The sequence below is a fragment of the Typha angustifolia genome, chromosome 7 (assembly GCF_048772165.1).
Source record: "Typha angustifolia cultivar Huaian chromosome 7, ASM4877216v1, whole genome shotgun sequence".
Lineage (NCBI taxonomy): Eukaryota > Viridiplantae > Streptophyta > Magnoliopsida > Poales > Typhaceae > Typha > Typha angustifolia.
The window spans coordinates 5,905,489-5,929,568 of NC_133245.1; the positions used below are offsets into that span (position 1 = coordinate 5,905,489).

General features: G+C 33.6%; 2 protein-coding genes across 4 annotated transcripts; both read left to right on the forward strand.

Annotated features, from left to right (window-relative positions):
- Positions 1 to 9,664: 9,664 nt before the first annotated feature.
- On the forward strand, positions 9,665 to 11,576 carry LOC140762180 (putative F-box/FBD/LRR-repeat protein At5g44950). The gene is made up of 3 exons (XM_073099809.1): positions 9,665 to 10,537; positions 11,072 to 11,251; positions 11,331 to 11,576. The coding sequence occupies exons 1-3, from the start codon at positions 9,665 to 9,667 to the stop codon at positions 11,574 to 11,576; spliced, it is 1,299 nt and encodes a 432-aa protein (XP_072955910.1).
- A 2,854-nt stretch (positions 11,577 to 14,430) lies between these two features.
- On the forward strand, positions 14,431 to 17,447 carry LOC140764043 (uncharacterized). 3 transcript variants are annotated; one of them, XR_012104944.1, is made up of 4 exons: positions 14,431 to 14,615; positions 14,699 to 15,251; positions 17,091 to 17,143; positions 17,223 to 17,445. XR_012104944.1 is itself a non-coding variant. In XM_073102492.1 (3 exons), the coding sequence occupies exons 1-2, from the start codon at positions 14,608 to 14,610 to the stop codon at positions 15,249 to 15,251; spliced, it is 561 nt and encodes a 186-aa protein (XP_072958593.1). In that variant the 5' UTR covers positions 14,431 to 14,607; the 3' UTR covers positions 17,091 to 17,447. The 3 variants fall into 3 exon arrangements, 2 of the variants coding, with proteins under 2 accessions (XP_072958593.1, XP_072958592.1); XM_073102492.1 differs by having other exon boundaries at positions 17,091 to 17,447; XM_073102491.1 differs by lacking the exons at positions 17,091 to 17,143; positions 17,223 to 17,445 and adding an exon at positions 16,514 to 16,770 and having other exon boundaries at positions 14,432 to 14,615.
- The last annotated feature ends 6,633 nt before the right edge of the window (positions 17,448 to 24,080 follow it).

The following is a 24,080-nucleotide window of genomic DNA, read 5'->3' on the forward strand; positions in this document are numbered from 1 at the left end:
TATAAACTAACTCCTAGAATAAGTGTAAAATGGGCATAAGTATTCTAATTTTTAAAACCAGATTAAGAGGGCTAATATTAGTATAAGTTATTATAATGTTTAGTTCAATACTAATATAAAGTGTAATAATTACATTTAATGTGATATAAAGTTGATCTTAAAATAATAAAATTGTATTGAGAATTGGTAATGTTTTAAACTCAAAGACTAAATATCCTTAACTATATATTAAATAGTAAATAGTATGAGGCATTTCTATTATGGACTTCCTTATATTATGCAGGGTTATAGTACGGGGCTATAACCTCACACTCCGATGTGTAGGGTATTACCTTGCACCATGCGGGGTTATAACCTCGCATTGGGGAGTTCAGTGATGCTACTTGGCGAGAGCGTCGGAGCGATTATGGGCATAACCCCGCATTGGGGTGTTCAGTGATGCTACTTGGCGAGAGCGTCAGAGCGATTATAGGCGAGGACAGAGATGTTGTCCCACCATAGGAAGACGCAGTGGAGAGAACGATGGCTCTAAGTTGTAGTTGCATAACCTATTTTTACATCTACAATAAAAACGTCAAAAGGCACTACTTTGAAGTTTTCTCAATCGAATTAGGTGTGCATATCAATGGAGAAACGCAAGACAAAATACCACATTCATGCAAGTAATTTATACATCATAATTTGTGTAAATAGTGTATTGTGTCAAAATTTTCCATGCGGAAAGATACAGACTTATTCTTGCGCTGTAGGGTCATAACCCCATAGTATGCTGGTATGCGAGGTTATAACCCTGACTCGAGTATGCGGGGTAAGAATCCCACACTGCGGGGTAATGCGGGATTATAAATCTGCACTGTGTTGGTATGCAGGGTTATAATCTCGTAATCTTCTTGATTATAACCCCACAGTCTACTTCGTTTTTACCCTTTGGTACATATTTGTTTAATGCTGATTAATCGGAGAGATGGGAGAGATGTGCTCCTACAAGGAGAGTGTGTGCGAAGCGTGGTCATAGTGCTTCGTCGGAGGAGTGGTGTGCAAAGCGTGGTCATACTACTTCGTCAGAGAGAGGTGTTGAAAGCTTGGTCACAATGCTTCGTCGGAGGAGAGGCGTAGGAAGCGTGGTTGTAATGCTTCGTTGAAAGAGAGGTGTGCGGAGGTTGAGAAAGCTCAGCACTGGGCTCGGTGATGGAGGTCATGGCTGCCTTTCTAGAGAAGAGAAAGAGGAGAAAGAGAGAGGGAGGAAAATCAAACTATAGTTGATTAAATGTTAAATTAGTGTTGTCAGCTCAAAGGGTAAACTAATAATTTCTAGGTATTAATAAATTAGTTTTTAAAAGTTGTATGGATTAAGATAAGAGAGAATATTAAAATAATATACTAAAATAAGATAAGATGTGGTTTAGTTACTACACTAAAATAAGGAGGCTTATTCTAGAAGAAGCCTATTCCTATTTCACAAATGAGCTGGGGCTAAGAATCTTTTTTTTTCCAAAACGTGACAACAGTAACATTCTCAAATTACTTGAGTATTCTAATGTATTCAGCTAATGATTGAGCTGATCAACCATGAGCTCCCCTTGCATCTCATTTATTTTATGAATAAGGTCAATTTTAGAATAGGTATTCATTTTTATTATTCTCAAAGTAAAACCTTTATTTTAAAAATAACTATTCTTATATTCACTTATATTTAGAATAAGAGTAATAATTACTTTTATTTTGAAAATGAAGTGAATGAATCGGTGGAAAAAATGTGTTTTATTTTATATGAAATTACCATGAATGCTCTTTGATATAAAATATATTGATGGGATAGATTTTAAGGATAAACTAGTAATTAGATTAGTGTGCGGTATAAAATATAATTTAGATGAATAGTATTTATATTCTAGAATGGGGTTATTTTGATGTTTATATGTTATTTTGGAATAAGAAAAAAATTCCTAAAGTGAACGGGGTTTGGACTAATATGAGAGAGTTGAGTTCAACCTCCAATCTAGCTTATTCGAATGACGAAAATCCATGCATTAAGTTCAAGTCTCTACCAGAGCTATCTTAACATGAATGCAGGCCCTAAGTGAATAATATATCACAAGAAGCCCTAAAAACTAATAATCAAAATTAAATATTATTAATAAAGAATTAACTTATCTAAACATATTCCTTGCTTTTTGAGATACAAAATTATAAAAAAATATATATAATTTTTGAGTAATAATTAGCTGTCACAAAGTATAAGATTAAGATTATGACAACCATATGACGTGTCAAAAATAATCCCAATTAGTATATTGGCTAAAGTTTGATGAGCCTTAATAACTTTATATCTAAAAAGAGTTGACTCTTTATCCAGCTTATATCTAGTCTTCGGGCTGTTCAATAATAAAAAAAATATTTTTAATATAAAAGAAATGATCTTTTCTAAATTATCATCTCCTTCTAATAATTCTAAAAAATATTTCTTAATTTTAATGGCATGTCCGATATATCTAGGCATCCTTATATAAGTGCCATTTGCTCTTGGTGACTCATATTAGGGTACAGTTAAGTATAATTAAAAAGTATTATGCCCAAATGATTATGAATTCCACTGTTTTTAATACGTCGAACATGCTCTTACGTTACAAGATCAAATATTGCAATCATTTCTATTAAATTTAAAAACTTCCCATTTTTCTCTGGATATATTTTTCTCATTTGTTCCGCCAAATGCTAAATTATTCTTAGCAAGATTTTGTACCATAGCAATAATTCTAAATAGAACATTTCTTAATTTGATCTTGGATATTCTTATCTATTGATTTATTCTTTATTGATCTGATTTCTAAATCTATCCAACTATTTATATTAGAAATATATTCATCATATGTTTCATGACTAGGTTTTTTTTTCTAATTTTTATTTTAGTTCCTTCATTTGCTAAATGACTTTCATTAGATTTTTCGGTTAAACAACTTACAACAAGAACAATATACCTTATCTAAGTCCTTTGAGTACACCAACTATCTCCTATCAAAAAATTTCACCATTTGGTTAATTTCGGATAAAATAATTAGTTGAAAAATATTTATTCTTTTCATCTCTCGGAAATTTTAAATTATCCTCTCATATTGATTCTTCAATATTAGTAATATTTTCCACATTGCTATCATCCTCTATAATTGTTTCATTATTTTCTTATTCTGTTGAGAGAATTACTTGCTCTATACTAGATTTTGATGTGAATTTATTGTCATATTATTACAAACCAGTCTAATATGATCCGCAACGGTTCCGAAACTTAGATCCTAGCTTGATAGCCCTTCAATAGCTAGATGGATGTTAGGGTTAGTTCTTGGTGTGAAGGAGGAGAAGTTGTTGTGGAAAAGAGAGATTAGAAGCTGGAAGAAGCCGACCAAAGACTTGGGCGGTGGAAGAGGGCGCCAATAGCTAAAGTCAAGAGAGAAGAAGTTGAAGCTAAAGCCAATTCCAATCTAGATAAGAACAATCTCAATTAGGGTTTCCTCCACATATATATAGAGGCTCACCCTACGGACTCATTAACCAAGTTAAACAACTCCAAACAAATCCTAACAAACCAACAATTAAGTTAAAACCCTAACAAATCAACTAAATTAGTCTTCTTTATCTTCTCGAATTAACCCTTCGTTTCGTCATAGATAGATTCCAAATCTGGACAAGTTATGAATATAAAAGTTGTAGATCTAGAGGTTGGCGATCATATCCAACTAGTTTGATACTATTTGAATATGTGTAGAATATTATGCGAATATTTTTTCAAAACTGTGCAGAGTTGGATTTAATTAATTAAATAAAATCCTAACCTGCTAAGACTCTAACTAAACAAATAACTAAATAAGATAATTAGACTCAATCCATTGAGCCTAATCTCCTTTTGATGTGATCCGATCTAACCCGGTTCGCATCACATATTCTACATACTAGTAAAACATTTATCAAGAGCCTATTTTTTGAAATTGAATTAATCCATCTTTTTTTTTTCTTTTCTATGTTTTTCATAACCAAAATCATATTTCCTACTAGACATAATCGGTAATATTTAAAAAAAAAAAAGTATTAGAAACTTGATAAGTTGCTATAATAAGAATAATTTAATAAATAATATGTAAATTATCACCATCCTTAGCAACATCAGTGGTCAACCTAATTATATAAAGATAGCTGTTCAACCGGAGCATCAATCAGATTGGAGATGTTGATCAGACAACATGTGATGATTTGGCGTCAATTAGATTCAAGTTATTGTGTTGCCGGTGATGATTATGCCAGTTGAATATTGGTGAGAGAGATGTATCATTGAAGAGAGAAAGAGTTGAAGAGGGAGATCATATATTCCCATTGTAATTAGACTTATTTGTTATACTCCCCCAAAATATAATTAATTAAGAATTGTTTGCGAAAATAGCTATTAATAGAATGTTGGAGTAATGGACATTGGAAAAATTATTGTCAGTTAATCCTTTCATTTAGTTTGCTTAGGTATTGCATGGCTGTTGGTTTTATTGGACTCACGTTGGGGCCCAACTCAATAGCAGTGGTATTTCTGGGCTAAAGTTAGGGCCCAAAAGTTCTTTTTTGGAGGCCAACTCTGTAGTTAATTGCCACCTAGATGGGCTTATATATTGGCCAGCTCTGGCCTCTGCCGACAGCATCGAAACACTCTAGGTAGACTCCCATGCAATGATGGGATAAATTTTATAATTTCACGTCGTTGAACTATTGTTCTGAACTAAATGTTGCTGGGACATTACTCTAAGTTATCGCGCTGTCGAACTGCTCATCTAAGTCAACCGCACCGTTGAGATATCAACCAAGCCAAATCACTAAGCAAAGCTACCACCAAACACCATATAATTTTTCCATAATAATTTTTGATATAGATTATGAGTTGAAATTGATTTTTTTTATTTAAGGTGAGGGGGGGTCATTATTTAAAAAAAAAGAGTATGCATCTAGTATAAAAAATAAATGCTATTCAATTTCAAGATCTCAATCTTACTATGAATAAAATCTAAGGATTTTTTCTACAAATATCTCATTGAACATATTTTGGCACCACTAATTTGGCCTAAAGTTAATATGCATTCTAATATTTTGATTTTTATTACTTTGCTACTTGTAGTGCAAGCCGAAATAAAAAATCCAAATGTAGATATCCAAAATAATTATAATGTCTTTATATTATAGTGTAAAAGTTAGAGTCAATTATGTTTAGTTGAGAGAATTAAGGGTGAGTTAAGCAAAGGGGGAAGAGGATACAACTAAGGATGGATATGATATCCATCTTGTAACTATTTTTTATTTTAACCCAATTTATTATGGTCAAAACGTTTTCGTTTCTTATATCAAATATTCATGATTATTAGAATATTTTCTTATTGATTGAGATGATAGTTTTGTCTTCAATATAGTAATTTATAGCTATGAAATTTAATGGGAGCTAGACTATATATAGTAGATTTGGTCCTTAAGATCATTCACTCAATTTAGAAAAGCTACACCATCAATATAGAGTGTTTGAGAGCTTAAAAGAGCCAAAGCTAACGTATGAAAAATCATAAGTTGAGGTGTGAACTTGAACACCAATGACCGGATATATGATGATCTTTTGGGTCTTTAATTTTTGATCATTTATAAAGTTTAATTCCGTATTTTCGGTCATATTCTTTCATTTTTACATCGTCTTTGATGGATGTCAACTTTTAAAAATCTAGTGAACTGAGAGATAGCTCCCAAGCATAAAAGAGCATTTAGCAGGCATGTCAGAGGGCCAAATGTTGAGTCTCTATGGTGAGAGCAAAGCGTCAACTGGCAAAGTCTAAAACACTCATCTCAAACGATGTCCTAGATTGCATCAAAGATGAAATGGAAGGCTACATTATGTTGGATCAGAAGATTCTCCAAGAGTGTCACGTTAAGATGAAAAGCATCCTATTTAGGATAGTGAGAGGCAAGCATATTCCCACCCATGCTTTAAAGTATCAGCTAATGAAGTTACGATGAGGGATAACCTGTTTTACAGTCTCTGATATGGGTGATGGATATTATGACTTTCATTTCTTCAAATAAAGTCATTGGAGCATTAATGGCTAGCTCCTCAACGTGATCCATTAGAAGGATGATTATAATCATGCTTCTCGGCCTTCGGTGTTGGTCCTATTTAACTTCAATTCCATCACCTATCTCAAAACCACTGGGAATTAGAGCCTAATATAGGTGGATGCCTATTTCAAAAAGCCTTTATGAGTCGATGACATGACATTGGCATATATATTTTTATCTAGAGTTCATTCTAGATTGGTTGTTCAAGAAAGATATGTGGTTGGGTGCAAAAAATCTAAGAACCTCTACCACTGTGTCATCTGCTAGGATCTCCTCATTATATATTTTTCTTGCAACATTATATGCCATAATATGATTCTTATAAGTTCCAACATAGATAGTATGCTGTTCAATCTATCGCTGTTTCTGAATTTGATGCCTCAAACATTTCTTCAGCTATCCTGGTGGTGAAGCTTCGACTTATTGGCTATGGACCTGCAAGATTCATCGAATGAGTCGGTGATGGATTTTCAACATTCTGATGCTAGGGTTGATATTAAGATGCTAAGTCCGACGATCAAAGGAGGTGAGCAAGTGATGGTGGTTCAACTAAGCTAGAGAAGTATAGATTGTGGTCAGCTGGTTTTGGTAGGCGAACTTGGTCATAGTAACCGAGGCTTTGCTAGGAGTTCACTGGAAGTGAAATATAAGAGGATTTTCTTATCTTATTAGTTTATAACCGTTCCAATACACACAGTACTCTGTTACGTATCAAATTCTTTTTCCCGTATGAATCTATCTTAGGAGGAAATATTTAAAATTCATATCCATGTTTCTAAACCCTTGTCAAAACAAAACTTGTATTCAAGAGTTAGGTGATAGTAAGAATAAGAATATAATACAAATATGTAACATCTGAATACCTGGGTAGTTTTATACGTAAATATTTACTCATCTTTATTCATACATCCATATAATTTTAAATAATATTATAAAAATATGCAAAATAGATCTTAATTGGGGCATTGTTCCTATTCCTAATAAAAAAATTATGTCAAATAATTTATTAGTTAACAACCACTTAAAGCCAAATACAGGCATTTAAATGGGGTGGTTTTTGAGAGGTATATGTGCAAATATTAATACACTAATAAGAGATTTTTGAAGAGTATATTGCAAAAAGAAATATTTTCTTATCATATTGAATTATTACTGTTTGAACTAGTACAAATATTAACTTTACACTGGTATAAATGCAAATATAAACTTTTGAAGAGGACATAAGCAAATAAGAGATTTATTACTTAAAACGCAATATTTTTTATTTTTTTATTTTTTGAATTTTTATAGGCTTTCAAACTGAATGCAAGTATTTTTTTATTTAGTTGTGCTCAATTAATTTTAATAAAAAAATTAACGATTTTATTTTAGTCGTAAGTATCAATGACTAGTACTGAGTCTTTTTAAAGTACATAGAATAAAATAATTTTGGGCCAGAGTGTATGAGTAAAATATATTAAATCCAACAATATTATTATGGTAGGAAGGAAGAAGAATATATGGTTCATATAATAGAGAGGAAGAGATGTTGAGCAAAAGCAACTCTATTGCCTCTCTCTCCCATGGCTGAGCTCAAGCTTGAATTCAATAAAGTTAGGATAGATCTATTGCTGTCGGATAAGGAGAAGAAAGAAGATCTATTGCTATTGGAGGAGGAGGAAGAAGAAGATAGTTTGAGCAAATCTATTACTATTAGAGGAGGATGAAGAAGAGTTAGGGGTAATAAAAGAATTTAAAAAAATTCAAAATATTTAATTTTAGCTCTAGTATATAATTATCATACTATTATAAGTGGAGGGGTAATTTAGTCAATTTACTGATTTCGTTAACCACGTCAAAGGGTGAAGTGTTTCTGATAGCTCAGGGGTTCAAGGGTCATTGTGAAAAATAGTGATAGTTTAGAGATAAAAAATAGAATTATTTTTTTTAATTAAAAAGAAAATAGCTGAAAACACAATAGTCCCTATCAGATTCTTTTTTTTAATCCGATTCTTTATACAATACGTCTCTTATCTTTCAGCGTTAGAAGTGAAAACGAATTGTATACAAACCAAATAGTGCTCAACCCACATTTGGATCCATAATTTTAGTTCGAATACAGAGGATGGGTATCAAAATTTAAAATTATATCCCAACTAAACGAATATGGATAATTTTAAACAAATTATGATATTTTATTTAGACAAAATTAACACAAAAAATATTAATCCCCCATTCACTTGTAGAATAAATAGGTATAATCCCCCGTTCACTTGTAGAATAAATAGGCATAAGTATTCTAAATTTTAATACTAAAAACAGAGGGCTACTACTAGTATAAGCTATTGTAATGTTTAGTTAAAATATTAGTATAGTATTGAAGAATAATAGATTTGTCTTGGAAATTAGTAATGTTTTATACCAAATGACAAAAATATCCTTAAATATATATTAAAGTAGTAGGGATATATGTTAAAGTAGTAATACTAAATAGTATTTTTTTTAAATAATATTTTTTTTATTAAAACTACGTACTTAAAATACTCTATATATTAATGCACTAGAGGTAATGTAGGGTTATAAGTCCGCACTATGGAAAAATAATTTCACACTCTTTATATAAAATAACTATGCACTAGATAAAGAGGCACTATGGGTTAATATAACATTATAAGCTTGTATTGTAGTGTAACACAAAGTTATAAGCCCACACTATGGTGTAATGCAAAGATATAAGCCTATACTCAATATAAAATAATCATACACTAAAATAAATAAATAAGCACTGCGGGTTAATATAGAGTTAAAAGCCCGTAACGCCGTGTAATGCGGGGTTATAAACCTGCACTATAATGTATTGTGAGGTTAGAAGACGCATTATGGGAAAATTGTACTAGCTTAATATGTTTTGTTTTTATTTTTACAAAATTTACTAGTTAAAAAAATAAAATCTCAACTATATGTGAGATGACTAATATTTAAAAGAAGTGATATATAAGAGAGAAAACATAAAGTATAACTGAGATGACTAATATTTAGTAGAAGAGACAGTGGAGAGAGAGAATCTCAACTGTAGCTGAAATAATGTGTAATTAAATGTTGTCTAATGTAGGAACAAAATAATAATTATAGATTATTATTAAATATTTTTTTTAAATTGTATATAATAAGATGAGAGAGAATGATGAAAAACTAATAGAATAAGATAAGATGTTTAGTTAGAACACTAGAATAGAATAAAGAGGCTTATTCTAGAATAAGCTTATTCTTATTCTTAAGTGAGCAGGGATTAGAGTTTTACAAAAAGTAAACTTTTTGTATGTCAAATATATATAAAATTAGATAAATTAATATCTTTAAATAATATATAACATATATTATAAATTATTAGAAAAAATATGACCGATCGTATACGAATCCATATCGGAATATTATTTAAAAAGATTCTATCCGTATTTAAATTGAATAAAATCTTTTTATCGGGTTGCGTAGGCGTCAATCCTATATAATTAGTGTCTAACCGCATCGTCTTATTACTCCCACCTCGACCTAATCTCCGATGGCCATGACGCCTTCCGTAGTAGTCACCGACCGCCTCACCGACCTGCCGGATGACCTCCTCGTCAATATCCTCTCCAACCTCCCGACCCACTTCTCCGTCCGCCTCTCCGTCCTCTCCCGCCGATTTCGCCACCTCTGGGCCGCCGTCCCTTCTGTCGACCTCGAATGCTATGAACGCTCCCTTCACGGTAAGTTCAAATCCCTATGCGAATCCTTCTTCGCCGGCCGGGACTCCTCCGTCGCGCTCCTCCGTCTCCGACTCCATTGCGGCGTTTGCGGCTTCCACTCTGGGATCTTGTCCCCGTGGCTATCGCGCGCCCTCCGCCATGTCGATCTCCACCTTCCTGCAGGAAACATCCTCTCCCTCTTCCCTGTCATCTTGCGCTTGGAATGCCTTGAATCCCTCTCCATCTCCTTGAGCGGTGAGTGGTATGCTCGCTATGTCCTCCCTCTCCCGGTCCCGGCCACATGCCGCTTGCGTCGGCTCAAAAGTCTCCACCTTTATGGCTTCCGCGCAATTGGGGAGTTGCTCGAGGGGATCGCGGCGAGCTGTCCTGCTCTGAAAGATATGAAACTGGTGCCGATGAAGATGAATTCGTTGAATTTGTGCTCTCCCAGTCTTAGAAGTTTGTACCTTGATTGCGATTCCGATGAGCCCTTGCACCTGCGGTTGCTGTGCCCGAGCCTCGAATTCCTACACTTCGAGAGCCCTGCGCGTTTAATAAGACACTACCAATTGGACTCGCCTGCCCTGCGCTCCGCTGTCATCAAGTTCGGCAACATTCAGCAGAAGCATGTCGTGAGCGTCGGCGACGTGATCCGGAGCGTCGCCAATGTGTCCGAGCTGGTGATTCATCTCACCGAGAGTGAAGTATTCTCTTATGTCCTTATCTGCAATTTAACTGCGTATAAATATGAGTCTTATTTTCTTGGGTTTTCTTTTTTCTACATAATTGCAGTGAAATTTTTTAAAATATTATAATTACTGCTTCATTTTTTTTTAAAAAAAATTTAAGAATATTTTTATACTCAAGCAAATGTCATCCTAATATTTTCTTGGCCTCCTTCGTTGTAATTTGAGTCTCTTTTATCCTCTTCCTTTTAATAAGTACTATTCTTCTGTTTTCTTTTGTAAAACATATTATTAATTTGTTAACTAATATTTTAGGTTGATTAATTATTTAATATGATATTAAAGTTTCTTTTCATGAGTTCATAGCTCAATAGCTCACTTTTATTTTCTTACTCTCAATATTATCTATTATCTTCATGTGTGTACCAAACGCCACACATGAAAAAAATATATAAAAGATATGACTAATTAGTTATCCAATATCTTTCTTGCTACTATGACTATTACTTATAGATGTGGCTAATTATGCTTTTTTTGTGTTTTGACTACTAGGATATTATGTCGAGACCTAATGAAGTGCATGTGTTGGTTGATCAGTACTTGAGCTTACCCAAGTTTTCTAATTTAAAGCACTTGGATGTCACCGCATGCTTTATTGAGAAGAATGTTGTCGACCTTATTAGTTTCCTTGAACATACTCCCGTTCTTGATTCCCTGATCTTGACTCATGAGGTAAACTTATATCCTTTTAAGATATCGAGTAGTTCCATCTATCATATCGCAACTTAGTTTTGACTCTCTTTGTTCTTAGATTCCACCGCTTTGTAAGACGGCTAGCATGGAAAAGAACTTGGCATCAAAGCTGCCTTGGAGTACTCGAGGAGATGTTTTCGCCTCCTTTACTAATCTTGGCATTGAGAACAAGAAGAAGAAAGTTGTGAAATTGCTGTCTCAGAGAGTGAAAGGGCAAACGAAAGCACTTCTTTTCAAAAGAAGGGAACCTCGAAAACTCTCTAGCAGAGATTATTGCAAGTTAACAAGAAGATTAAGCCTCTAGAGAACATTTCCCAATATTGTTAATTTTATATTTTATATTTGAATAGATTTTTGGATTGTGAAGATTTTTCTTTTATCACGTTCTCTGTGTGGATAGTAGAATCATATATGTAGACATTTTTTTTTGTTCTCTGTGTGGATAGTAGAAGCATATATTGTTAATTTTATATTTCCCTCTCACTCTACTCTTTCTCACACTCTCTATCTCTCCTTATTGCCGGCACCGGTCCGTTGCCAGCTCCCTTGGAACTGCCGACTCCGGTGAGCTCTCTCTCCTTCTCTCTTCTTCTCTCTTCTTCTCTCTCTCTCTCTCTCTCTCTCTCTCGGCGAGAGGCTAGCTGCTGGCTAGCCAGCAGCGATCAGCCTCCCTCCCCACTGGCTCGAGTCTGCGTGCTCCCTCCTTCTCCTTCTCTTCTTTCTTCTTTCTTCTTTCTTCTTTCTTCTTCTTCTCCCTCAACTTCTTCTCCTTCTCTTTCTACACACTGCTGGGACAAGCCGAGCACTAGTGGCACCAGCAGTGTTTTATTTAATTATTTATTTTATTTATTCTGTTTTATTTTATTTATGTTATTTATTCATGTATTTCTTTCTTAATTAATGCAAATAGATTATTTAGACATTAATTATTTTAATAGTCATATATATACTTCAATATAATTATTATTAATTACAATTTGTATAATTAATGATGAATTAGGTATAAATATAGGTAATGCTTATATTTATTTATTTATACCTCTATTAGATTAATAGATAGATTTGTAAATTATAATTACTAGATTTATATACTAATATTTTTATGAGATACATTTTAAGTAATTCTAATAATTTATTATATATTATTATTTTGTAACAAATAAAATACTAGGCTTATTTATTTATTATTTCATAAAGTAATGACTATATAGTCCCTAATGAATCAAGATAGTGTGAGAACCATAATTTAATTATAATTAGGTTTTTATCTATATTTATATTTTATTTATAATTAAAAATTTAGCTAGTTATAAAGATAAGTAGAAATTCTAAAACCTAATAAATCATCATATGTGGTGAACTGTCATGCTCTGAAAGATGTGAAACTGGTGCCGATAAAGATGAATTCATTGAATTTGTGCTCTCCCAATCTTAGAAGTTTGTACCTTGATTACGATTCTGATGAGCCCTTGCACCTGCGGTTGCTATGCCCGAACCTCGAATTCTTGCACTTCGAGAGCCCCGCGTGTTTAATAAGACACTATCAATTGGACTCGCCTGCCCTACGCCCCGCAGTCATCAAGTTCAGCAACATTCAGCAGAAGCATGTCGTGAGTGTCGGCGACGTGATCCGGAGCGTCGCCAATGTGTCCGAGCTGTTGATTCATCTCACCGAGAGTGAAGTATTCTCTTATTCTCCTTATCTGCTATTTGACTATGTATAAATATGAGTTATTTCTTGAGTTTTCTTTTTTCTACATAATTGCAATGAAAATTTTTAAAATATTATAATTACTGCTTCATTTTTTTAAAAAAATTTTATAATTTTTTTTATACTTGAAGCAAATGCCATCCTAATATTTTCTTCGCCTCCGTTATAATTTGTCTTTTTAATCGTCTTCCTTTTAATAAGTAATATTCTTCTTTTTTTTGTTGTAATACATATTATTAATTTGTTAACTAATATTTTAGATTAACCGATTATTTCATATGATATTAAAGTTTCTTTTCATAAGTTTATAGCTCAATAGCTCACTTTTATTTTCTTACTCTCAATATTATCTATTATCTTCACATGTGTACCAAAGGCCACATATGAAAAAATATATAAAAGATACAATATATATTACTAATTAATTACCTAATAACTTAAACTTTGGGCTAATTGTTATCCAATATCTTTCTTGCTACTATGAGTATTACTTATTGATGTGGCTAATTATGCTTTCTTTGTGTTTTGACTACTAAGATATTATGTCGAGACCTAATGAAGTTCATGTGTTGGCAGATCAGTACTTTAGCTTACCCAAGTTTTTTAATTTAAAGCACTTGGATGTCACCGCATGCTTTACTGAGAAGAATGTTGTCGACCTTATTAGTTTCCTTCAACATACTCCCGTTCTTGATTCCCTGATTCTTGACTTTAGTTTTGCAACATTTATAGTCATAATCATTCGATTAAAGGAAAGCAAGTTATATAAATTCGTGCTGATAAACTAATATTTTGCATTCTTTGTTTTAGCACAAACTATTTCATCTTCAATTATGTATCCTTTAAAAGTTTTCTTTATTTGTTTTCTAGTTACATCCATGTCAATCCAAATGTACAATAAATTGTTACAGAAATTCACTAACATTAAACCATCTACAATACATACTATTTTCATGCAATTACAAATGAAATGTTTTTAATAACTACATTTTTAAGCATGTAACGTATAATTCTTGTAACTTATGTGTGTAATGCCTATAATTAATATACTCCTTAGATACAAATATTAGTAATTATATAGGGATTTAAATTATAGACTATGTGTATTCATATTTGATTAAAATATTAAGATCCGAACCAAAAATATAAGTTATCCTATCCATTTTTCACCCCAAAGTAAAACTGATGCTCTATCATACGTTACTCTCCGCCATTTTCTTATCTTGCGAAGTAATTTGTCTAGATATGTACTACTTCTTGGAAGATCTCCTTTCAATTATTAGCATGCCGGGTATTAAATAGCAGTTCAGAGATTTGCGCACGTTCAATTCAATATCAATCATTGAGCAATTGCTGCTTAAGTTCACCTAATCAAACCAAAAGAGCATATTCTATCCCCAGATAAAGATAAAGTATTACCACTATACTCCTTTAAACGTTACTTTATCCGTGTTGGTGACCTAAACCCAGAATTAGAACCCATCTTATTCCTCGTCTTTCTCTTGCTCTACCAGAAACTTTCCCTTCCTCCTCCTCTCGTCTCCAAATCCATCCCTACTCCTCCTCCTCCTCCTCCTCCATCGCAAAAGATTTGCAAAGGACTACTACTATCTCTTCTCTAACCATGGATGAGTAAGTAGCACTAGTCACCTTCCTCCTCTCATTCCTTTAGCGCTTTGCATCTCAAAAGTAGTGATTCAAATCTTTGATCTCAGATCCGAAGACCACCACCACCACCAACCTAAGACCAGCTTCCCGACCTCCACCACGAGCATCCACGTGACGGCGCTCGACGGCGTGGTCAATGTCAATTCCCTCTTCACCGTCGCCGTCTTCGTCGGCCTCTCGCTGACCACCCCGGGCCAGCGCAGCCTCGAGAGCTCCGCCGCGTGCGATGCTGGGCCCGACGTGGTCCGTAACCTCCTCGTGTTCGAGGTCGTCGCCTTCAGCTTCTTCCTCTTCTCCAGCCTTGTCGCCCAGGGGTTGAAGCTCGCCATCAACCTCATCAACAGCAAAGATCCGCACGACGCATTCCGGGCCCACATCAACTCGCGAGTGCTCCGCCTCGGGATGCTCGCGTCGGCGGTGGGGTCGGTGATGGGCTGCTTGTTCTTGCTGCTGTCAATGGTGAATGTGATCCAGATCCGGCTCGGGATGCTGTCGTGCGGCAGCCAAGCGACGGTGCGGGCGGTGGCGGCGCTGGTCACGCTTGTGTCGACGGCGCTCATGGTTTATGTCTCCACCGTCTTCTACGCCTTCACCCATTAGGTTGGTTGCTCTTCTTTTCTTTCTCTTCTCGTCTTTGTGATAGTTGCTATTTCCCTGCTACTATAAAATTGGGATCTTTTCTTGTTTGTTTGTTTGTTCATTTTGAGGGGCTTAATTAATTGCTAGTGGATGTGGTAAATTATCCTTTGCTTCTCATACAATCAAGTGAATTGGTGGAAAAGACAAGAAAAGAGATCTGCTGTGTTAGACATCTTCAAAGAACAATCAAAATTTTCAATTTCAGTCTTTGGTTTCCTAATCACTAGCATCTACTGAAACCCTGGCGGTGGCAAAGGGGATTGATACGGAACAATAGAAAAAGAAATATTATGATGGAATTTGGTGAGTCATGGACAATGGGAGTTTTCTTAACCTAAATGCATATGGTTGGTTCATGGTAGTTGGTATTTATAATTGAGTGCCATCAAATTAAATAATTGAAGAGTATCATTTAAAATTGGTTGCATGTCTTCTACCGAGGAGTATAGGCTAACTCTTCTTTGATTAACAGTTATAGGTATAAGAATATCTGAAGTGTCTTAATATGATGAATTCTTGGATGGATGTCCCACCTTTTGGCTCTAGGTCTAGGTCCCTTAAATAGAGGAGAGGAACATCTATAATTCGTCAATCCTCTCAAAGAGTCTTTAAATCCGTTTCTAAATCTGAACTTTTCTTTGCAGTCCTGAATGTGCCATCGAGACGCACCCTAAGTTTCCCTAAGTGTCATTCTAGTTGTTCGGGTACCCTTGACCCCATCAGAACAAGGTCCTAAAATCTGATGCTTTAATTTCTACTTCGAATATATTAATTTCTTCACACGATCTAATCTTCCATAAGCTATATGGCTTGACTATAAACTTGAATGTAGTTTATACAACTCAATTAGATATTATTTTATCAATAAATTTGCCATTATAAAAGTGCTGCACTTGAAAATTGGTTTGCAAACATTGGTGTAGGAGCCCATCACTGTTAGCTAAGTAATATATCTTCTGCAGAACAAAAAAGGAATTTGGTTCTCTAGTAGTATAGTATCATGTCCCATGTTAATAAAGTGCCACTCTTTTAGGACGTTCATTGAGGAATGGAATTGTTGACTGTATGTATCATAATAACCATTTTGACATGCAATCAGAAAATTAAATTTAAGTGTCTAGTTATAAGAATTGATGAAGAATTGTTTTGTTTCTATTACTGGATACTTCTTGTTGCCGTAAAAGCCTAAAACTTTCTGACAACCTCGTTAATTCTTGGATAAGGTCTCTCTTGTTTCGTGTCAATTACTCTTCTTGTTGCTGTAAAAGCCGTCTACAAGCTTGTTGGAAATGAGCTCGAGGGTCATAGATGAGCCAATGAGCTGACTTGAAAATAAATCAAGCTCAACACTAGGAAGGTATTTCTAGCTTGACTCGAGATTGAGTTTGTTAATCTTTGTTTCAAGAGGAGCTTGAGCGCTAATGTGTTCTATTTATGTAAAAAATTCTGAAAGATCTTATGTTTTCATGAGCTTAAGTTATTTGTAGCCTTCTTACCATAGTATTTTCATATACTCATGCCCGGTTGACTCACATAATTCACCATGCTAGTTAGTACTCAGTCACCCAGAAAGTGTGCTGATCTAAAATATTTTATGATTCTGTATCTTTGTTGCCTAGGTATTATAACTTTTTCATCGAATTAGTAAAAATCCATATGAACATACACTAGAATAACTACGAGGGTATCAAGTGATTGTTTCATTTACTGTTTGTTCACAAGAAAAACTAGTTGCTTAGACCATTTCCTCGAAGGTTATTTCTGAATGGAGGGCCATATTAACTGTTTGTCTTCCTCTAGCGCTAATCAATCCTACAAGAGATGGGATCGTCCAGCATCATCTTGGCAATCAGGTAGCTGACAATTGATTGACCAGGTCTGGAATCTATTGGCTTGCTTTCCGTCTTAACAATCTGGCCTGTTATCTTTCAGCAATCGGCTCTCCGCAATCTTATTGATGCATGCAGCGGTGAGAAACCGAACAAGTGCTATAAAATGACAACAGACTTAAGGGTTGAATATATATATATATATATATATATATATATACTTGTTAAAGTGCTAGTCATTATAGGATGTCGATGTTCTCAAGTTTCAAATAAGATACTAACATATAGAAACAATTAATCTAACTCTTTATCTCAGTTGCTTATTCTGAAGCTTTCACCTGGCCACGATCCTCCACTGTGATAGCTCTACCTACTGTTCTGTGACTTTCTTTGGCTGGATAGCAAACCTTTAGAGGCATCATCTCCCCCGTGCTTCCAAAAGATCCTTAATTGCTGTAGATTGATCCGGCGTTGCCAAGGATGATATAATGGCATTTCCTCCAATGCAGTTATCTAAACTAAACCAACTGAAGTCAAGCTCAGGCAAACGAATCAAATACCTAGTAGGGAAGAGAGTTCACTATCATATTAAACTTGTTTACTGCAGTGTGAAAGTCGTCTGTTTTACAGCAGGATTGAGCCAAAAGTAACTCGATAAAACTAAAGCATATCTTAGAGCCTTAAAAATAAAGTTTCTGGTAAACATAGATTCCCTGCAGAATCAAAGTAATATACCTCAAGAAATTTCTTTAATGAGAGCCTTTAAGCTTCACCAACTAGTTACTGAAGAATTTTACTTTCCCCAGAAGCAAGAAAACAAGATAGAGGTATAGCTTTATAATGGTTACAGTGAACAATTTGCAGAGATTTTTCATCTTCTTTGCAAAAAAACTAAAATAAACAGTTAGATGGTAAGCAAAGAATTATTGAACACTTGACTTACCCATTGTGCACTGAGAAGGATTAGGTGAGTTCTGGAATACCATCAGGTTTTCAGAGTTATTGAATAGTGAAATATAATATAAAACTCTGTGAACTCAATCTTAGTTCTTTGCAAACCTATATAGGTGCTCTTAGCTTCACTGATTTTTTCCCTTAAGATTGCTAGTTTATTAAGATAAAATGTCCTTGTCACTAGCTCAACTTTTGCATCAATCTGATACTTCATTGTTATAGTAGAGAAAGGAAAACTAATTATTGATATGAAATGAAGTTCCTTGAAGACTTGAACTAGCAAATTTCTAATTCAAATGTAATTAAAATTAGGCAGATAACTTTTGAAAATTAAGTCTATCTAACAGCATGGCTACTAAGAACTATTCTGGTGAGAAAAGTTCTCGACTTCCTAATTTTAGTGATTTCACAAGAGAAACAAAAATTTTATAAACATAAACCATAAAAGAAGACTACCATTTTCTGATAGCAATTATAATTGATATGTCAATAAAGTGAACAGCAAAACTAATGGTTGCTTGAATTCTGACAAAAGAAAACTCTGTAATTGGCATATGATGAGCAAATGATTACATTAGACATCCACTTGTATTACAGTTCATAGCTTTTCAATTTCCATGGAGTTAAATATGTTCAGTCCTGTGGTGCTGTTGATAATTTAATAAAGAGGTGGAGTCACTGTTAGATTTTTCTTTTTCTTCTAGTCCAAGAAACATTTTTTTTGTGAGTTAGTCTTTATATCAAACACAAGTTTCCTATACTAAACAAAACCTTTTAGGCTATAGAAACCATAGAAACCAGAATACTTTCTCGTAGTCTCTTGCTTGTAGCTTTCCATCAGTCTGGAGAATTGTCCATAGGGCAGGATTTGATTTCAAAGCCAACCTTGAACGAGGAACTCAATTATTGAAAGAGGCTTACCATTCTGTGATCGATCACACAGAGCAATCTAATAGACAAGGATCCAGAATAAGGTGCAGGCCTCTTTGGCAGTCAGGCAGATCTGCCAAAGATAAATCTCCAGTGGACTGTGTACAGGGACGAAGTAATATTAATATTATCCACCAAAGCTCAGAATCAACTCCTCCAACAGCAGTGTCCCCAAAAACCAGCATTTCTGGTATCAACCTTCTTAGCTTGATTATGCACAACTTTGAAGCTTCCCCAGTGAAGCTTCAGTTAACTATTCCAGACACAACTTAAAACATAGTGTAGTACACGGTATTATTTATTTTTAACAGGTCACATAATGAAGAATTTATGGAAATCAATCAATCTGCTACAATATAAACCCAACAGAACAAAATGAAATATGAAAGAGTGAGATTAGAGTATATATAACTCAAGTTAACATTTAGCATGCTGAATGTCAGTGGAGTTCAAACTTGCAACAAGAATATAGTTCTACGTACTTCAGATATGAAGGAACACCAATTTCCAGATTAACATGTCAAATTTATAATCACTTGAAAATTAAAGGAAAAACCTGGTTATAGTTCAGTGCTTCTCCTGAATGGCCCATGCAGCAACTGTTCCAACTGGGTGATGTTGGAAATACACCAGTGAGCGTTTTATGGCTTCCCAAGCTTCTGCAAAGATTGAAGATGTCTCAAAGCTAAGATCTACAGATCCACACATAAAAAAAAAACTTGACTCAAAGCTTGACCAAATAAATCATACTTCATTATATCCTTCCAGGAAAAACTGCTATGATTTAAAGTTACTTGAAAGAGGTACTAGTGGGAAACTACGTTGCATCAACTAGGCAACCAGCACTCCATTATCTTAATCAAAAGATTGGAGAACTTTTAGACAAATGTTGATCACTTCCTATGGTTGCTCCTTTGTGGAGAACAGGGCTTGCGCAAGAGGAAGAAGAGAAACTATAGAATCCTCGGTGGCAGCGGCAAAGGAGGTCATATCTATTATTAAATAGAGAAAGTCTATAAATAGGGGGTACTTGGGGTTATCTCGGTGGAATTTATCTCCTGTGGGTAGAGGTTGGAGCAGGAATTTTCTAGAGGAAGGATGTGGAATACAAACAGAAATAAGTTGAGACCATCACTGAGGATGAATTGCTGCTTCGAAGTGAAGCTTTTCACAAAATTTAAATTCTTAATTACACCTTTGCCTCTCTTTATTTTTGTCGGTATCACTTTACTCTTATGTACTATATAAAAACATATAAATATCTTTCATAGGCTTTTATAAAGTTACAACCCTTTAGATACCGTTAACAGATACACTAAAATTACTTTCTATCCCTCCATTATTGGAGAGAAATTTTATGGTTTATGAGCTCATAACAGAAAATTATCTATCTACCCTCATCTGTTATGAAACTCATTCTTCTTCCCTTCTTCTCATTTCATCACATCTTCTTCTCATCTCTCATTCTTCCGCTTTAATCCGCCACTCCCAACTCGATATGGAACTTCTCTCTCAACTTTAAATGATGATAAGGTATAACTCACGCATTGGAGAAGATATAAGATGCAGGTTTGGTATTGTTGCTGCTTGTGCTAGCAATCATATGGAGAAGATGTAGAGAGATGAATTAGGAAAGAAGAGTAGAAGTTCTTTTATAGTTTATTTTAAGGAAGGAGATGAGAATAAAATTGTCTATTTATTTTATAGTTTATTTTAAGGAAGCAAATATAGCATATTATTCACATGCTCGTCACGTAAGTTTTAACTCATGAAAGACTAATATATGGGTTTAGTTGTAGCTTTTCAAAACTTTAGGGAAGTATTTGTACGTTTTTATTAGTTTTTTTTTTTTTTTGAGGAGGGAGGGGGGCGGGGGGGCTTAAAGTGATACCGAGTCAAAATACAGAAAAAAGTGTAATTAAACCAAATTTAAAGAGAGGATGAGATTATGTGGAGGCAGAGAGGTCTAGAATTTAGTGGTCAAAAGAGGGGGATTTAAGTGCAGCTTAATTTTATAAAATGGTATAACTAGAGGAGGAAAAATAAAATCTTAAATACGAATATTAATGATGTGATGGATATTAATCGATATTAATCTTGGCAAGATTTAAGTGTATATTACTGATTTTCGTAAGAAGCTTTTCGGAAGTGTTGATGCTAGGAGATTATAGATAAGAAGCGATATCTAGGATCAACAATGCAAGCTAAATAATAAAGATATTGAAATGTTAGAAAAACGTTTTATGGAAGAAGAGATTAAGAGTGTTATTAAGATAGATAAAACACTTCGCTCAGATGGCTTTTTTTTGGTGAGATTTTATCAGCACTTTTAGAATTTAATCATGTTTGTTATAACTTTTTGAAACTTGATATAACGGTAATAGGAAGATTCATAGTTTGAATTATGCTATGATATATCTCATTTCTAAGAAGCTTGATCCTAAAAAAATGGGAGAGTATTGTCCTATCAACCTTATAAATTGTAGTTTCAAAATTATTATGAATGTATTAACCAATGGACTAAGTAAGGTAATTAATAAAATTACTAGTATAAATCAAAGTGTTTTTATCAAGATATATTATGGATTACATAGTTAGAGCTCACAAAATATTATTTAATGCTAAAAAAAGAAAAATAGGTCTTACGTTAACACATGATTTTGAGAAGGCATACGGTAACATCTATTGAGATTATTTAATTAAAGTGATGAGAGGAAAATGCTTTAGATAATTGGATTGTATTAGTAGGGTGGTGTCTTTTAGCTTTATTATTGTAAATTTTAATAGGACTTTGAAGAGATATTTTAAATGTAAAAAGAACTTGACGCAAAGTGATTTATTGACACTTATTGCTACTGATGGGCTTAGCAGGATGTTGAAAAAAAAACTAAATAATATGACCGGACTTATATTATCAATGGTAGATGATACACTAATTTTTCTTAAAGTTGATGAAAAAGAGATTACTACTCTCAAATATTTGTTGTATTATTTTGAAAGTGTTTTTTACCTCAAAATAAATTTTAATAAAAGTTCCTTAGTGTATTTTGGAAGTGTTGAGAGGAAGGATCAAAATTTTTATAATTTACTCAATAATAAATTAGAGAAACTCCCTCTCAAATACTTAAGATTACTCTTTCATAAAATAATCTTGAGAAAGTAGGATTAGGTACTAGTGGTAGAAATAATTAAAAAAATATTAGTAAGTTAGAGAGGGAAATTATTATCCTTGCGAGCATACTCTTGTGAATATAATATTAAGTTATATACCCCTTTATTACTTATCTTTTTTTATCGTCCCTAGATAGGTTGTAAAGTGGATTGAAAAACCTAGAAGGAAGTTTTCATAGAGAAGTAATGATAATAATGCTAAAGGATATTATTTGGCTAGTCGATAGCTAATATGCAAAAAAAGGGTTCGGGGTCTTGAGAATTTTAAATTTATTACTCATCCTTTTTTGTTATCTCTAAATGGGTTGTAAAAAGGATTGACTAACTTATAAACAAGTTTTTATGGAGATGATGATGAAAATGCTAAAGGTATTATATGGCTAATTGGCACCTAATGTGCAAAACGAGAGAGGGCTTGAGAATTTTGATTTATAGAAAATGAATATAACTCTCTTTATGAAGTGGTGAACACTTTTGTCATTAAAAAAAAAATCAACTTTAGGAAGATATAGTGGGTTTGAAATATTATAATAGATTAAAAGTGGTGAATTCAAATGGTTAGCCTCTAACATAATTTCTCATGTTTTTGAAGGGTGTCTTTCATATTGGCCCTTGCTTTATAACTGATATTTGTAAAATTATGAGGGATAAAAAAATATTAAATTTTGGAAGGGCATCTGGGTTAGAGAATGTTCTTTAGAAATTTTGTAATCTAGTTGTTTAATGTTACTTAGGATGAGGATGTTCATGTGTCAGAAGTTTGGGATGAAAAAGGCCAACACTTTTCATACATATATTTTTTAGATAAAAATATACAGCAAGAAGAAGTGCAATTGCGATTGCTCCTAAATTTTAGGTTTAAACCTACGGTTGGTAAAAAAGATCAATATGGGTGGAGGTTTGATATAAAAGTACTTTTTCGATAAAAATTTTATATAGATTCTTGAATAATGGTAGAATGATTTCAATAGCAATTTCAAATCTACGGAAGATAAGGATTCTAATGAGTATAAAAGCCTTTCTGTGGCTTGTTTATAATAACAAAGTTCTTATCCAAGATAATTTGCCTAAGTGTAATTAGTTTGAAAGTGTGGAATACGATTTCTACAATAATAATGAAATTGGGAAGCATCTGTTCATATAAAACACTTTTGCCAAATAAGTTTTGTGATAGGCAAGAAGAATATGGGGTAATTTTTCACTGCCTAGAAATGTTGGAAATGTAGAGAGTAAAAAAATAATTGTAAAAGGCTTTTGGAGATGTGAATGACAACTTATATTTAGTTAATTTGGTTGGAAATAAATAACTTTTAGTAATTCGAAGCCTAAGATGCCTCAGGATTTCATATATCATATTAGTAATTTTTTTATCAGTTAGATAGGCCTAAAGGAGGAGGCGGTCTAGAAGAAGGTTTGATTGTTGGTGTATAGATGGAATTAAAATACTATCGAGATTGATGACTAGATATCAGCAACTAGTGTTGATTACTTTTTTTTATTTCTCGTTGTTCTTTCTATTGGTGGAGTTTTATTCGTAGTGAGATAATACTTTCCTTAAATATGGCGTTTTGATACTTTTATAATTATGTTTTGATAACGTAATATTGGTTGGGAGATGATAATCTTGTATTTTGTTGTGTTTTATGGTGGTATTGTTTATGATGTATAGTTAATATGACTTTTCTCAGATTGGCTTACTGTTTGAGCCTATATATATATAAAAGATAAATTACTAGCACTGTTAGTATGCTAAACATTATAGAAACTATCATTTTTGCCATTGTTATTATAGTCAAGTGATAAAGTAGTAGTCTAAATTCTATGATAAAACACCATAGAAACTACTATTTATGGAAACTTATAACACCAATTCTCTAATGTAGAATGTAAGGAAGGACGATGACAT

Coding starts and splice junctions, on each gene's coding strand:
- LOC140762180 (XM_073099809.1), top strand. CDS start 9,665: ATGGCCATGACGCCTTCCGTAGTAGTCACCGACCGCCTCACCGACCTG. Junction 10,538..11,071: donor TTCATCTCACCGAGAGTGAA/GTATTCTCTTAT, acceptor TTTGACTACTAG/GATATTATGTCGAGACCTAA. Junction 11,252..11,330: donor CCCTGATCTTGACTCATGAG/GTAAACTTATAT, acceptor CTTTGTTCTTAG/ATTCCACCGCTTTGTAAGAC.